Source organism: Episyrphus balteatus, chromosome 4 (genome assembly GCF_945859705.1).
Source record: "Episyrphus balteatus chromosome 4, idEpiBalt1.1, whole genome shotgun sequence".
Classification (NCBI taxonomy): domain Eukaryota; kingdom Metazoa; phylum Arthropoda; class Insecta; order Diptera; family Syrphidae; genus Episyrphus; species Episyrphus balteatus.
This window is the reverse complement of record NC_079137.1, coordinates 1,855,285-1,872,496: the sequence shown is the minus strand read 5'-3', so window position 1 is coordinate 1,872,496 and position 17,212 is coordinate 1,855,285. Positions and strand designations below refer to the sequence as shown.

Genomic DNA, 17,212 nt, shown 5'->3' with positions numbered 1-17,212 from the left:
GTATGTAGGTAATTTAGTTTTGATTTTTTTTTTTGTTTTTGTTATTTGAAACAAGTTATAGAAAAACAACCAAACCAACCAACCTCTTTTATCAAGATGGTGGTTCCTGCTATGAGCTATATACATTCACATAATAATGGACGGATGGACCTATTAATGTCAAACTTGGTATGTAACGTTATTCGGCAAATTTCCAGAGGGATTTTTGGAATTATGTAATTCTTTTTTGAACCAAAAATAACGGTACTTGTCATATAATGATTTTAGTAAAGTTAAAAGTTCTCGAAAACAGCTGCAAAAATTTAAAATGTAAGTTTTTAGGTAAAAACTACAAACTACTACGGCAAAACTACAAGTCCTATGGAAAAAAGTTGTATGGCAAAGTTGTAGGTGATAAAAAGATCTACAACTTTTTTTCAAACAATTTTTTCACATAACCTCAAAATTTAGATGAAAAATTAAAAAAAAAAGAGTTTTTGGTTTTTTATTTTTATCTTTTTCACCTTATTTTGACTTAATATAATAAAAAACACCCTAATTTTCAATCGAAAATTCACGTGTCAAAATATCAGCTTTTTTCAAAAAGTCGGTGGGCATTTTGTTCGTTGAAATATCTACTTTCAGATGGTGATGGGTGAATGGGTTTCATCCTACTATGATTTTTTTTTACTTTTTAATGTTTTTGAAGCCTTCGGCACTGGTCTAAGATCAAATTTTCCAAATCCAAATTTTGAACGAGATTTACACCAGCGATTTTCACACACACCGCAGTATTTGACATTATTTATGTGAAATTTGTTTTTGAGTTTTTTTATTGGGAAAAATTAATCAACATTTATACGAATAGAAATAAATCTCGTGTTTAAATCCATTTGCCACAAGAGATGGATTTGGATTTGGATTTGCTACAAAAATATCTGTTTAAAAGGATATCGACATTACAAAAACGGATTTGCCATTAAAAATCTGGAAAGCAAATGGAAAACGACATTAGAGTAAGTACTAAAAGTGCACTCTCAGTAAAGTAAAAAAAAAAGCTATATATAAATTTTTGCTCACGAATTTATGTAGAAACGGGTTGTTTTTCAGAAAGAGTAATTAAACAAAATAAATGGAAAAAGAATATCTAAATACAGAGTATACTCAGAGTAAATTAAAGAAAAACAGCATAAGCAATTTTCTACTTATACATTTTTTAAAACTAAAAACAGCGCCACCTATGTCCGAGTTATTCTAATCAATTTTTTTCAAAGCGCACTCTATAAACACCTAGTAAAAAAGTCTATCTGTCACTTAACACCAACCATTGTAACCTTACCACAAAAAGAATTTGTGGCCTTTCTGTCATTTTATTTTTCCGTGTCGTCGCTCGTCGCATTCTTCCTTTCATATTTTTTTTTACACACACAACTAATTTCTCCCAATAAAAAAATATAAAATTTCACTTTATTTACCCACAATTTGAGCAAAAAATTAATAATTTATCTCCCTAAAAATGTGTTTTCAATGTGAATAACACACTTAATTGTAAATAAGTACAAAATAATTTGCCATCGAACAAAAAAAATATAATTTTGGTTCCTGTTTGTGGTTCGAAAGAATTTTTTTTTTGCAATTTTTTTTTTTATTCTGTGGAATTTTCATTTCACTTGCATTTTTTTTCATCGTTGTCGTCGTTGGGTGTCTGAATTTTTCTGGTCGTCGTTCGTTCGATCGTTTTACGTTTTCGAGAGAGTGTTGAGGTGCACTTGTCGTCGTCGTTTTTTAACGTCGCCGCCGTCGTTTTCCTTGTCTTCATCGTCGTCTGTCTTGTATATAAATGTCGAGTGGATTTTCAATAAGTTGAAAAAAAGTGTATTTAAATGCTCCAACACAATAAGCTAACAAAAGCAGAGCAAAAGTAACAAAAAAAAAAGAAGAGAAATGCCATTAAAGTTTTTGAAAAAATCTCGTCACTACAATGTCACTTCAAAAAGCCTATTTGTCATATCGGTTCATCATCTTTTAGGTAAGCTAAAAAAAAAAAATACCCTAAATTCAAATTCTTACATAAAATAATCTAACAAACGACAAAAATTAGATAACTTGGCTATCATTGAAATAACGCTTATCAAAAAAATACAAAAGAGCTTAGTAAAAAGAATTCCAGGGGCGGTTTGGTTCTTTGCTTATCTTTTGGGGAATTTACACACCTTCTCTCTAGTCTCTACCCGCTATATCCATTGTCAAGATTTGATACGCATTGTTTCTTCTTTTGTAGCTGAGTCTGAGGCAGTTAAGTGCTAGCTAGCGGCTTGTTTGCTTATTTGCCGCCCCACCCCTAAATTGGCTTCAATAAAAAAATACACACATTGAACAGCATTCCTTGCCAATGAGTCGCGAACCAAAACCAACTCCCTCCATCTCCTCAACGATATCTTAGTCGCAGCAGTCATTCTCTTGAATAAGTTCGTCGTCGTCGTCGCCGTTGTCGATTGTACACACAAGACACTACCAACAACAGCAACAGAACAGATCACTTGAGTCTCCTCCGTCCATTCTACCTTTTTACAACACTGCGATCTATCTCTGCGCCAAGATACTAGAGTACTAGGTTAGGTAGAGGGGGTACATACATATCTCTCTCTCTCTACCCCCGATGTAATACTGAGGATATACCTATCTAGTTGTTGTGGCGGTGGTGGCGGCAGCAGCGATGGCGATTATAGTGTTGTAGTTTTGTTTTCGTTTTCTTTTTTGTATTCTTTTGTGATTCTAGTTCTAGGGCTACCTTTTTTTTTTTTGTTACCTGTGCAACTTGTATTCTTATCTTTGTCGTCACTTGTGGCAGTTTAGGTCGATTCATCTGAATTAGTTGTGTGCGTGTTCATTTTGTTTTTCTTCTGTTTTTTTATCTTCTATTTCACCTGCGTTCATAGCAGGGGTGGATGTGAGTTCTGAATAGCCTTGTTGTCTTATACTTCATTGGGTAATTAATTTTGACTTTTAATTAGATAATTGTCTCATAAAAATAATTGGTCGTTTGATAGCAATAAATTTACAATCGTAAGCATCTCGATTGTAGTATTTTACAAGATTCATACTGCCCATAATCTCGTAAAGGCCATAACTACATTTTTAATATAAAATCTGAGTTAGAGAGGGAAACACTAAATCGCTTACCTTAATCTGAACACCTATAATAGTCCAGTAATTTTAGGTTTTATCTGCGGAAAAATTCCTACTTTGAATACTGAATACTTTTGAATACTGAAAAATACATGTGTAATCTCTTTTGCTTTTTATTAATACGTTTTTATAAGTTTCACTTGTAATCGATATTCAAACTAACTTACTAACTAACTTACTAACTAACTTACTAACTAACTAACCAACTAACTAAGTTACTTAGCTACTAACTAACTATTTAATAAAATCTTAGCAATTAATTTTGACCCTCAGGTCAAAATTACCTACCCTGAGACGTTTTGGTCTCAGGGTAAAAACATTTGAGGTTCAAAACACCCCAAATCAATCTTAGACTACTTCTAAGAGTCATATCGAAACTTTGAACAAATTTATGTAGTTTGAATGGCTACGTTATAATATAGTCCGAAATCGGTTGGATTTACAGAAAAATGCATAAGACAATATTTGTAGATAATTTTATGACGAACAGTTTTTCCATAGACCCCTAATGACCTCCGAGCAACAGGTCACGAGATATATGCGAAAAACTGATTTTCGTGACCTTTTGACCTCTATAATTTCTAACGCGGACGCGATATCAATGTCGATTTTTCACATCTTCATAACAACGCCGTAACGAAGGTCTATGCCAAAATCGAGCCCAGTAGGAATTTTTCCGCAGATTGGGGTAAAAAATGCCTAAAATTACTGGGCTATAAAAATTTTAAAAAAATTCAAAAAATATTTGTAATTTGCTGGCTTATTCGAAGGCATTATCTAAACAAAAAAAAAATGAGAATGAATAGGAAACACTGTCTTCTAAGCTGCTTCTAAAAACTGGAGTTAGATAAACTGCCCTTACTCCAAATATGCAAAAAATCAAAATCGAAAATCTTGTAGTGAGGGCCTTTACCAGATTATGTGCAGCATTGGTGAATGAATGCATTATCACGAATTATGACACCAACAAAAAATGTCTACTCGACTTTTACTTTCGATATATTAGCATCTACTATACCTTCGTGCCATCGTGTACGGTTTACGGAGATTTACTTCGGTCCCCTCCATCTTTCGATACATTTCGCCAACTCTACCTCGATTGCTCTATGCTTTTTCGGTCTTCCGTCTTGGACTTGAAGTGAAATCCTTGGCTTGCACTGCAAACGAAGAGTTTGTCCAATCCACTCCCACTTAAGTCTTCTTGAATATTCTATTGGACCCTTAAGATGTTTTAAAGAAAGGTGATAGAGCAATCTCGATAACGTTCGTTTCTTTAGAATATCGTAGAAATGTCCCTTGCCTTTCATTGTTTAACCGCAATTTTTTTTGGGCAGTGCTCTAGTGAAATAGTCAGATGCATTTCTCTCCTAATAGAGTTTTACCGTAATGCCCGCAACGCAAATTATGCTCATCGTTATACACTTGTCTTGAGCCAAACTTCGGACGTACCTTAAAGTACAGGATTCTGTTTTTTTAGTCGAACTACACGAATTTTTGATTTCCTTACTCTATTTTTCCTTCCCATTTCAATATCCAAACATTTAAGAAAAATGTACATCGTTATCTGCATCTTAATTCTATTTCTCTAGTCATAACCCCTTGAGTGCGCGTAAATTATATTTACAAAAAAACGAAGTTTCCACCTTCCTTATGCTGCATCCGTACAGCAGTTCGGAATCACCACCGGTGTCTTCCCGATACGAATGTTGATGTTTTGTTCGGTTGAGCCTTCGGTATTAACATTACTCCCAAAACATTCGAATCTCTCTTCTACCTTTACCAGTTGTTGATTAATATTAATCTGAAAAGATGACTGGGTTCCTAGACCCTTTTGATTTTCAGCCATACGATTTCTGCTTCTCTCTCTGGGATCTATTAAAGTGACTGGCGCCCGAAAACTTTGCGGGCCGGAGCATTTTTCCCAAGCGTTCCATATGTTTCTACATCTAGATTAGTAGCCTAGGATAGATTAGTATACTTGTACAACCCTTACGAGAGGGTAATATCAAACCAAAAATCTTTTGATTTAATAAAGACTAGCCCCTTTGGAAAATAAAAGTTAAAGCAAAATAGGCAAAACCCAAGACCAATATTTGATTTTCCAAATTGTTGAGCAGAAAAAATGCAAAATGTCTTAAAAGAGGAACAATTTTTCTTATTTTATAGGTCGCTATATCGCGAAATACCAAATCACTCCGTAAGGCTGTTAGTTGCTCACACTCAAAAAATACCATAGCTAATCGTTAAGTTGAGGGAATAAATGAAAATTCTTATTTTGTAATCCTTCACTGGAAATAGATTATAACGTTTACAAATTATCTACCCCAGGAAGCTTCCTTTAATCGTTTAGAAGGAATATACTTCCACGCTTGTAAATCAACTGTGTAAGCTTTCCATTTCCAATTGAGAATTTGCGAGGCACAAGCTTACATGCAGCTTTCTGTACGTAGTTTGGACACCGTTCAGAATTCAGATGATAGAGGTTTCCCAAAATAATACTAATGCCTTAATCAAGGCTCTAATCACAGAAGAGTTTGTTCTCAACATTGAACAAAACGTTTTCGAAGAACGATGCCTGCGTAAGCAACCTGTCGTCCTTTGATTTAGATTTCACTGTTTTTCTTCTAGGCAAAATGCACGGTTCTTTACCTGGTGCCGGTAAAATCAAGCGAAGGACCGCCAAAGTAGAGAAGCAAGAAAAAATAAAAATGTATTTTTTTTTGAACATTCATAACAATATTCTATTTTTTTTATTCATGCAGTCAGTCCATAAAATAAAATATCAACTGATTGGGCTGATAAATTATTATCAGTTAAAAAAATATAATATCTCTCGAGCACCGACTTTTAATACATTTTATGTCTTTGTTTTATGACTAATTTTATAAAGAATGCTCCGTCAAATTAGCTAACGACATTCCATTCCCAAAATAATTCCATCGTACTACTCATCAGTTTACTATCAAACTATGCATATTTCAGTCGTGACGTCAGGTACTAAGAATATTATATTCATTCTTAACATGGTTCAATTTACTGGCTATAATAATCAAAAGATAGATAGATTAAAATAACTGCTAAGTTGGCACCAGAATATTTTCCAGATTTCACTCATTCTGTTTTGATAAGACCAAATAATAATCATTTGATTCCTTGTCCTGTTCACCCAACTTACGGGCCATAAGACTCTTGTCTTTCTTCCCTGGAAATTCCAATAAAAGATTAAATTCAAAATTTCAAATAATGTTCATCGTTCTGAATGTTATTATGACGACTCAAGGTAGATAATCCCAGAACAGAACACAATTAGTATTCATTGCATTCATTATTTTCTGTAAGCCTGAGCCGCTAAAGTTATCACGCATAATAATTTAGCATGTTGACGCAGAAATGTCATCATAGACTTGAAGACCAGAGCTAGAATGAGTGGCTCTTATGATAGCATTAAATATTCAAAACAGCTCTATTCTTTAGAAAGCATTTAGTAAGAAAAAAAAATACAATATTCTATTATTTTCTAGCTGATTTTTTTCTCTGCATAGTTGTCTTATGGTTCTTTATAGGCAGATTGAAACAGTTACATGAAAACTGCATATTGAAGCAGAATTTAGAAAAAAAATAAAATATATCAAAGTACTAAAAATCCTGAAGAAGGAAATCAATAAGTAGAATATTAAGAAAAATCCCTTTTTTTTTTAAGTTGTAAATACATTAACCAACTCAACTTAATTTTCTTTATCATTTGATCCCCTTACAGATACCTCAACAACGGTCGATTGTACCTTAAGTTCCGAAAGCAAAGGCCAAGAATGCCTTGATAATGTGTGCCAACGGCTCTCCATCAGCCAGCCAGAACTCTTCGGTTTACGTTTCATAGTTAAAGGCAAAGAAGATGAACTCAAATGGATCGACTTGGACCGACCACTCAGCAGACAATTAGAAAAATATGCAGCTGGACCGAAAATATTCCTTCGTGTCCTGCATTATGTCACAACTGGTGTGAAACATCTCAGCGACGAAGTATCACGTTACTACTATTTCCTTCAACTTAAAAACGATGTAGTCGAAGAACGTATTGCATGCGATGTGCGAACAGCCATCTTATTGGCCCTCTATTGCCGGCAGGCCGAGTATGATAGCTATCAGCGAGACAAACACACAAAAGATTACCTTCGAACTCGCTTAATACTCCCAAAGAGTCTAATGCATGATGGTTTCGATGAGAGTCTAATTGATGAAGTTCAACAGCTTAATCCAACCATACAGCATCTTAGTCAGAGTCAGGCTGAAGAAATGTATATAAAATGTTGCCAGAGACTAGATGGCTATGGTGAGGAGAGATTCTCAGCCAAGGATTCGCTGGGGAATGATATTCAATTGGGATTGACAATCAATGGTATTGTAGTTAATTCACAAATTGGGCGGCAGTATTATCCGTGGAAGGATTTCCTAATGGTGGTTAATGCCAAACGATCTATAAATATAGAACAGAAGAAAGATGAACTCATTTACACGGTTGCATCGTTTACCCTCCCAGATGCCGATACGGCAAGGTATATTTGGAAATTGTGTGTGACGCAGCATATATTCTTCAAAAGCTACATAGACGAAGAGGCCGATAGCGAAAATGGTGGTCACCATCCTGAATCAATACAGAATTTCGTACAAGACTTTGGGGATAGTCGGGAGGATTTGCTGTTGGAACAACAGCGAGCCATATACACTCCAGAATTTCAAATGGTCGGACCTGGAGGTGGTGTTCAGAACTCGATAATGTCATCGAATATTTCATTAGCCACAAGTAGTCAGCATCAGCAGGCACGCACACCCAACCAAAGCTGGGCTAATATTCCACAGGAGTATGCCTCGTCGACGAATTGTAGCTTCACTAATATGGTTGTGGATCCACTCGATAACCGAGTGCAGAGTACGTCGTGTTTAGATTTAAGTAACAATAACAATTTTTCACACGAACGAGAACGTCTTAAAGCGATGCTTCCGACATACAGGCCAGCCCCGGACTATGAGACTGCTGTGCAGCAGAAATATCGTGCAAGTTCGAATGAAATTCACAACATCAACCATCAGACTATTGCCTCAGCAGCAGCGTTACGAGTCACCTCATCCGGTGCCATGCTATCTCCAGATCCCAATTTCTATTCTGGCAGTCAGCCAGACGTACACAATATGTCTGCAATGACAACAGAGAACATCCTGCATCATCTGGCACCACACCGGTATCCTGATGTCACACAAACCGCCCAAACAATGCAAAACCACATTAATCCGAACAGCGTGTACACGAATATCGATTTGGCACAGCGACTTCAGATGATGCGGACAAAGCCACCGCCACCGTATCCGGCAAATCGTCTAAGTTCCACATCGACTCCGGACTTGGCCGTGGCCAGTCATCGAACACTGCTGGGTTATCGAGCCTATGTCTCTGGATCTAGTCCTGACCTTGTATCTAATCGAAATCTACTCAGTAATCAATATCATCCGATTGTTTATCCGTACATGAATCATATTGGTCATTCACAGCCGTATTTGGCTCACGGAACATTCGAAAATCTTAATATGATCGAAGAACAACCGTCCTTGGTTCTGCCACTTCCGCCTCCGACACAACAGCCGCCACCTCCACCCATGCAACAGACACCACCCCAACAAATCTATCGTCCGCCCAAGTTCCAGGAATCCAACGGTGGTGGCCTGCAGAGGTCCGCCATGAATGGTTCAATAGAACCGATCTATGAGAATGTTCCCCTGCCGCATTGTTACGCATCGGAAAATGCTACCGAGATGAGAAATCGAACTTCCAGCATTCAGTCGGCTCCTGGTGGCATTCACCAGGGCACCCCAATTGCACAAATGCACTCGGAAATCGATGGCATCACACTCAATATGCAACGTTTACACACCAACAGCAATGGTAATGGAGGTCTGCCCCATATAGAAACCACCAACGATGCACTTTTACAGATGAATCTACATAAACCACAAACGCCAACACTTTTGACGACACCACCACGTCACGAAAAGCTCGCCTCACCATCACCCATTGCTCCACCTAGAAAGGCAAATCTTATAAAGACAACATCCGATGTACTACCGCATCCATCGAAACACTTCAACGACGATCATTACAATACTTCGCATTCGTCGTCCTATTTGAATTCCACCCAAACGACACAAAACACAACACTGGATTCAGTAAATACCTCGACGGCAAGTAGTGCGACCAAGGAGAAACGGAAAAAACGTTGGAATATTTTGGGACGAAGTAAGAATTCAGCAGAAAAGGAACGCAAGAGTGCGACTCTGGGTCGGGATAAGAGTAAAAATCAAATGAAAGTCGAACTCTCGCAGGAAGAGATGAATCTAAGGCATCGATGGTCAACAGGTCTGCCGAGACTTCAGCCGATATCGGCTACTTATAGTAAAGATAAGTTGGTAAGGCAATCCTTCAAATAATTTAAGAAGGTTTATATAATAATTTCTAAATTTCAGTGTCAGATTTTGGATGCAAAATTAAATGATTCGCAGCTTTTTATGGAATTTGAACGAATACCAAAACGACGAGAGAGTGCACGTTACGAATGTGCACTTTTAGAAGAGAATATGAGAAAAAACTCGGATCCGAATTTTTTGCCATACGATGATAATCGTGTACGAATAACTCCAACGATGGAAAATCGACATGGTTATGTAAATGCTTCGCATATTTCTGTAAGTGCTTTTTTTGCTTTCTTGTTACATTCAGGAAATTCTTATATATATTTTGTTTTCTCTCTCTCTCCTCTCTCCAGGCAACAGTAGGTACAAAACAAAGGTTCTATATTGTCGCTCAAAGTCCACAAGTTGATTTGATGAAGAAAATGTTCTGGCAATGTGTTTGGGAAGCAGATGTTTATTTAATTGTCCAACTATCGGAAGAGTTAAATTACATACCCCCAGATACTAATCAAAGATTAGAATTTGGACAGGTTAGCTTTATTTTAGTTTTGGAAAACATTTTTGTATAGTAATATTAAATTCTTTTATTTTATAGTTTCAAGTTTATCAGGAATTCTCTCAAACAACAGACAGATGTATTACAAGCAAATTACGATTATACCATGTACAATCGAGACGATACAGATCGGTGTGGCATTTAAATTACACCGATTGGGCTGAACAAAATTGTCCGCGTGAAGTAAATCATTTTCTGGATTTCTTAGAAGAATTGAATTCAGTTCGAATGGCATCGATAAATGAGGTGCCACCTGGTCACAATACAAATCCACCGGTACTTATACATTGTTTAGAAGGTGGCGGACGTTCAGGTGTTGCGTTAACAGCTGATCTATTGCTGTATACATTGGATCATAACGAGGTTAGTAAAACAAAATTGGAGTTTGTACCCTTCAGTTAGGGTTTTTCAAACGCAAATGATTCACATTGACTGTTTTTGAAATTATATTTTGTTTAAATGATTCTTAAATATTAACTCTGCGGACCTCGACATCACAATATTGGGTTATTTCCCATGTGCATTAGTGCATAGTTAAATAAAGGGCTGAACGGGCTTTGCAGCGACCTTGCTTTCTTTCTTGCTCCTGAGCAAATCATCTTTATTTGCTTTTATTTTATAGTCCGCTAGTAACCCAGTTCCGTTGTCGGAAGTTTTTTTTTCGTGCAAACGTCTTCCAAACGTGAAACCAAAATTGATCACCAGGATTTTGTCGTCACTGACAAGTATAATGTTGAAGTCATACTTCGGGAACTTATAAAAAAATTTTTGAGATGGCCGAAAAATGTGGCTAAATCTTCTACTACTCCTGGTTCCTTTCAAAGTACACATCCGATCACAACTTTAAATCTCCCAAGCATTCTGTGGACATGTCCCGCACTCTTCCAAAACCGACGAAATATTATCAAAAACTCAAAATGGTTTATTAAGGAAGGAAACTTTTCTTATAGTCTAAGAGCCCGTTGCACAGTTTGGTATGAGTGATAGCAAGAATGATTAGTATTTTAAAAACGGTTTTAAGTTTTAACGATGAGTTTTTTTTGGTTAATTCTATATTCTACTTATAAATTTGTTTAAATATAAATGTTGTTCTTACTTTTAGGATCTAGATATTCCAAGGGTCATTGGACAATTACGACACCAACGTGATAGCATAATACCTTCTTTAGCGCAATACAAATTTATCTACGCACTACTCATAACGTATCTAAAAAGAACGAGATTAATTTAGATTCTAGACAAACAAACAGCTACTAACAATAAAAATATAAACTAAAAACCTAATTAATAAAACTAAGATCACTCATTGTCCGCCCTTATATTAATGTTTCATAAGAAACAGTTTAAATAAATAAAGTATTCAAAATTAGTATTTGAAGAATATAAATTAATGCCCTTCATAAGATAAAATCAACCACAACAAAAACAACAAAAAATGCAAATATATAAATATAACAAAATTAATACAACTCAAAACTAAAAAAAAAATATTATAAAACGAAACGTGATCAAAATGCAACTAAGAGCAATTTATAAAATTGGAAAGATATTATGTGCCTTAATAATTTACTATGGAAAAAAGTTTTATATTTTTTACATTATTTAAAGAAACATTTATATTATAAATATTATATATACAATTTTTTTTATATTAATATAATATCGATTTGTATTTCAACAAAAAAAAAAAAAAAACAATAATATAACTCCGAATCCGATCCCGATCCGAAATTAAAATCAATTATTCTTATAATTCTTTAAAAAATAAATATTAAATATTTTTCTTTTCTATTTGCAATTTAAAAATATTTTTTTTTCTAAATAAAGTTTATTTTGTTTCTGTAGATACATGTAACGCATACAAAATTAAACTTAAGATGTTTCTTTATTTTTGTGAAACAAAATTTAAAATTTATTTAATATTACTTGATGATTAATAATAATTTAACTGTTTGTATTTAAAGTTAGTATTTTTCTTGATTATGTTTTTTTTTTTTTTTCTTATACATATTAGGTTTTTTTTTATTTTCCATCCCTCATTGTTGTTTTGTATACTTTTTTTTTGAGAATGTTTATAACATTTATTATAATAACGGTTTATAAAACAATAAATTAGTTTGACCTTAGTGTTAATAAAATTCACAATCAACAAATAAAATTGTTAAATGAAATACATTTATTGGATATATGAGGTAAGTTGAGTTTAAGATATTCAGGCGTATGAGGTGTTTGCAGAATAAGTTTTTTTAAGGAGATATTCTTTCTCTTCTAAAAAAAAACCGACTGGACACAAACTGTGAACTTAAAGCGAAGTGTAATTTTTGTACCCGCCCTGGTGCATAATAGACCTAAAGAAATAAACAACGTGTACCTTACTTGTTTAATATTGTATTTAAATATTTATCGTTAATTGAGAAAAAAATTAAACGCTAGCATGGCGGTGCGAGCGGAGAAGCTACGAGATGGCAAAATTAAAACTTGAAATGAAAACATCGAAATTATACCACCAATTTTAAACTCCTAAAAGTTTTCAAATAACCCTCTTTTTTAACCAAATGACTGGGATATGTATTACCATATTTTTATTTGCCATAAAATTTATTTAAGAATTTCAGCCGATTTTTGTGCAAGTTCAGCTAGAAAATCACATTCGTTGCTAGCTTAACATTTTAAATAAGCGGACGAAAAAGTCAAGAAAAATGGAAGAAAAAAATGTCAGTTAAAATTTTGCACAGTATGCGTCTCTTTGTCTCTTTTTTTTTGTTCTTAAATTTTTATTACTTGCGCTGAATTGTGATAAATGAGAAAAATACAGTTGGAAGCGATAAGTTGATTTTTTACCAGGAGCACAAACTCGCCTGAAATACTTAGGTAAATTTTTGCCCGGCTAAATTTTTGAGTGAATTTTGCATTTGAACCAATTTAATTCGATCTGTATACTTGGTTTAAGGGTATTGTAACGAGTATGACACAATTACATAATTTTTTGGTCCTGGGTTGTGTACTATATATTCACTAAATAAAGTATTTAATAGCTTCATCACCTAATATTTAGTTGTTAATATATATATTATGTTTAAAGTTACATTTATTTAAACTGTCTTACAAAGGCGAAAACTTATAAGATAAGATGTAACGGGTGTGACGTTAGAAAATCGATTCAGCCTGCTTCGCTGACTTAAAGAAGCTATATTGTAGATTTTTGAATGAAAATTCGTGGATATCGTATTAAATATGAAAAGAGATTTAATTACTTTTCTAGTAAGATGTATGCTTTTAATAATGTTAATGTGGGGTTTATAGCAATTAAAAAATGTAACGGGTGTGACATATTTTTGTAACGGGTGTGACACTAAAAAAAACTATTTAAAAAAAATATAAACATTATAGAAAAGACCAATAACTTAAAATTTCAAATATTTAAGCACTATTTAATGTCGAATTCCTTTCAACAAGAAATATCGAATTAAAATCGATCTCAATGCGGTTTACGTGTCGTAAACAATATCCCGAGCATGTTTGACTGAACGAAAAATCGATTTTAATTCGATTTTTTTTTTTTTTTTAAGGTATAACTACGACAAAAGGTATAACTACAAAAGTGAAAATTTTCAAACTCATTTTGTAACAGTTTTTCCGTCCACGAAATTAAAAATAATGATGCAGAAAGCTTATTTTTTTGGTTTAAGCCTAGTATACAGTTCTTCTAGCAAAAAAAAAAAAAAAAACCAATGCATTTCTTTTGGGAGAGATTTTTTTTAGATTTTTTCCGAAAAAAAAATATTTTTTAACTCACCACAGCTGTAAACCAAAATCGAGATATTTTTGAGCAATTTTTTTCACCAAACATACAGTTTATTCTATGCTTGCCTGTAGAATAAACCTTAGATTTTCATGTGAAAAGTGTTTTTCCACTCCAAACAATTGGTGCTTGTATACAAGAAATTATACTTTACCACAACCACTGGACTAGCTGTGGTTCAACTTTGGTACAAGTGTATATGAATCTCCAACTACCAACCAACAATCTCTTAACCTTAAATGTACCCTCATTTTTATATAAAATCTTCCGAACCATGGTTTAAACATTTGTTAAACTCCACCTAATTTGAAACTTAACCGGAAATTGTACTAAATTCAAAACAACCAACGGTTTCTTACCGCCATCTACACCTCAATTCTGCATACATATACAAAAAAAAAAACACTAGCGCCAGTGGAAAAATATATCAACTCATCTACAAACAGAAATGTCAAAAATGACAAGTTTGATTTTCTGACAGTCGGATATATTTTTCGTCGTGTCCAAAACGAAAATATCCTTCGTTTTATTCTGGTGCTTGTTTCACAATTTAATTTTCAATTAAAATTCATAAATTTTCTAACTTGATTTGTTGGGTTTTTTTCTTAGCAACGTGAGAGATATTTCCAAAGTCGAAAATCTTCACACAAAAACTCACACCAACCAAACAATCTCCTCTTTAATGAAGGAATGCATATATCTGCTACCGGACTCAGCCGAAATGCCCTGCTGGTATTATGATAAGAAGGATCTCAAAGTCACACCATCCATTCAGGATGGCATTTCATTCGAGACAGAACGACGCTATCGCAAAGAGGGCGCTCGTTTCATTATGAATTGTGGCACTCAAATGGGCTTGGGCCATAATACCATGGCCACTGGAGTTGTCTATTTCCATCGTTTCTATATGTTTCATACGTTTAAGAATTTTCCACGTTATGTTACAGCGTGTTGTTGTTTGCTATTAGCTGGCAAAGTCGAAGAAACACCAAAGAAATGTCGAGATATTATTCGAACTGCAAGAAGTCTCCTCACTGATGCTCAATTCTTTTCATTTGGCGATGATCCCAAAGAAGAGGTAATGACTTTGGAGCGTATTCTATTGCAAACGATCAAATTTGATCTACAGGTAGAGCATCCTTATAGTTTTCTATTAAAATACGCTAAATGCATCAAAGGCGATCAAGCCAAGTTGCAAAAAATGGTTCAAATGGCATGGAACTTTGTCAATGACTCGCTTAGTACAGTTGTATGCTTGCAATGGGAGCCAGAGATCATTGCTGTGGCTCTCATTCATTTGGCTAGTAAACTGAGCAAGTTTACAGTGGTCGACTGGGTGGGAAGGCAACCGAGCCATTTGAGATGGTGGGACATGTTTGTCTCTGACGTCACAATGGAGATTTTAGAGGATATTTGTCACCAAGTGCTGGATTTGTATCAGCCTAGTCATGCCAATAACGACACGAATAGTCCTCCTCAGAAACCGCCAAGTCGTGCGGAGTCACCAACAAATATACCACAGACGCAATCAGTTGCTCGTGATCGTGATGCATCGCCTGCAGGTTTGGTGAATTCGAAAAACTCATTGCCACCACAACAACAATCATTTAATAAACCATTGTTGGAAGAGAAGATGGAAGGTATTCCTATAGCGACGACGTCATCGATAAAACCATTACAACCGCCACCAGAGCCTATGCCGTATATGTACACAGACAATTACATGCAAATGTACACTCACAACTCGCATTATCCCCCTCAAATACCTGGATCGCAAATGGTCCCTCCAACATCTGCACCGCCACCATTGCCCCCACCGCCAATGTATGGCGCACAATTCCCAATGTCGGCGCAGCCCATTCCATCGCATTATGGAGGAGCTGCTCCGCCACCTTTACCGTCGCATCGATCGGGACCGCCGCCACAGCATATTGGGCCGCCAATGCATCAACATCAAGTACCGCCAAGTGGTGGTTATTATCAGCCTCCATACCATCGACAACGGTATCAGCCACCGACGTAATATAGTCATCATTCGAATAAGCAGTGACTTTGACTAGGAATATAGATAAATGTATAAAAAAAAATATTGAACAATTATAATTATAAATGTTGAAATAAAAATACAAAATGCTATATTATCATCCACCAAAAATATTAATATTGTTTTTCTAAGTAAGTAATTTAATCGTTTATTGTTTCGTTTTCTCGTTTTGTATATTTTTTAGGAATTTTGTAGCTTTTTGCAGTCAGCTCGGTTGGCAAATTAAAATAAATAATTGTATTGGTATGAATGATATTTAAAAATTCTTCTTCCTTTATCTCGGCGCTGTTATGATCTCAATGTCGAATGGATCATAAATCTCCTATATAATTCAATTAACCTCAACACAGACTTACAAAAATCACAGCCTGAATACACTGAATTTAAATATTTTAGGGGAACATGGTTACATTCTTGCACCTTTAAACGAATCGTCGCATAAATGCAGCCTACGTCAAAAATTTCGGATTTTCGTTTTGAGAAGAAAGCCCATTGCGTTCTGCGCCTTCCTGTGTGATGGCCGTGTTTCTACTTGCAGTTGTACGTCACAAAATAACCTTGGAGTTAATTCATTTTCAAGTTTTAAAATCGCTCTCCTATATAATTTTGAAATTGTGACTTTGGCTAGTAATGCAAAAGAAATTCCCGTGGTCTTGCTATTAAATAAGAATGTAACCACGTTCCCCTAAATTATCAAAATTCAAAGTCTATTTAGGATGTGATTTTTATAAGTGTTCTCTATTAATGGCAAGGGTATGACAGCCATCTAACTGATGAGCCCACTGTCATACCTGGGCAAAACGCATTGGAGCTGAGGTCAATTGAACGTTTGAATTGAATTTTATTCAATCACTCCGCTAAAAATTAAAATAATTTTCATTATTTTTTTTTTTCCTTTTTTTATTTAAATGGTTTTCAAAATTGAATAGTGTTTTTCTCGAAATCGTTTAGCACTGTAATTATTTCTGGCATTTCTGTAGACATCTTGTTTATTAAATATATTTCTCTTTAATTCAGTGAATCATTGAAGTATGTAGTTTGATTAGATAAGATTCAGGTTTAGGCTCTCGAGTAAAGTATCCGGCTGTGTGATGTTCTAGCTTCTTCCATAAGAGCATCGCGTTTAAAAAAAAAATTCTGAAACCAACTTGGAATTGGGTCAGGATATTATTAGTTTTCACCC

General features: G+C 34.9%; 2 protein-coding genes across 2 annotated transcripts; both read left to right on the top strand.

The window, feature by feature from the left end:
• The first annotated feature begins 1,401 nt into the window (after positions 1-1,401).
• Positions 1,402-11,455, top strand: LOC129918276 (tyrosine-protein phosphatase non-receptor type 14). Its single transcript, XM_055998731.1, has 6 exons — positions 1,402-2,008; positions 6,926-9,624; positions 9,682-9,900; positions 9,981-10,157; positions 10,223-10,546; positions 11,286-11,455. Exons 1-6 carry the CDS (start codon positions 1,924-1,926, stop codon positions 11,412-11,414), a joined length of 3,633 nt encoding a protein of 1,210 aa, XP_055854706.1. The 5' UTR covers positions 1,402-1,923; the 3' UTR covers positions 11,415-11,455.
• A 2,994-nt stretch (positions 11,456-14,449) lies between these two features.
• On the top strand, positions 14,450-16,156 carry LOC129920046 (cyclin-K). The gene has a single exon (XM_056001201.1). It carries the CDS (start codon positions 14,668-14,670, stop codon positions 16,006-16,008), a length of 1,341 nt encoding a protein of 446 aa, XP_055857176.1. The 5' UTR covers positions 14,450-14,667; the 3' UTR covers positions 16,009-16,156.
• Positions 16,157-17,212: the final 1,056 nt, after the last annotated feature.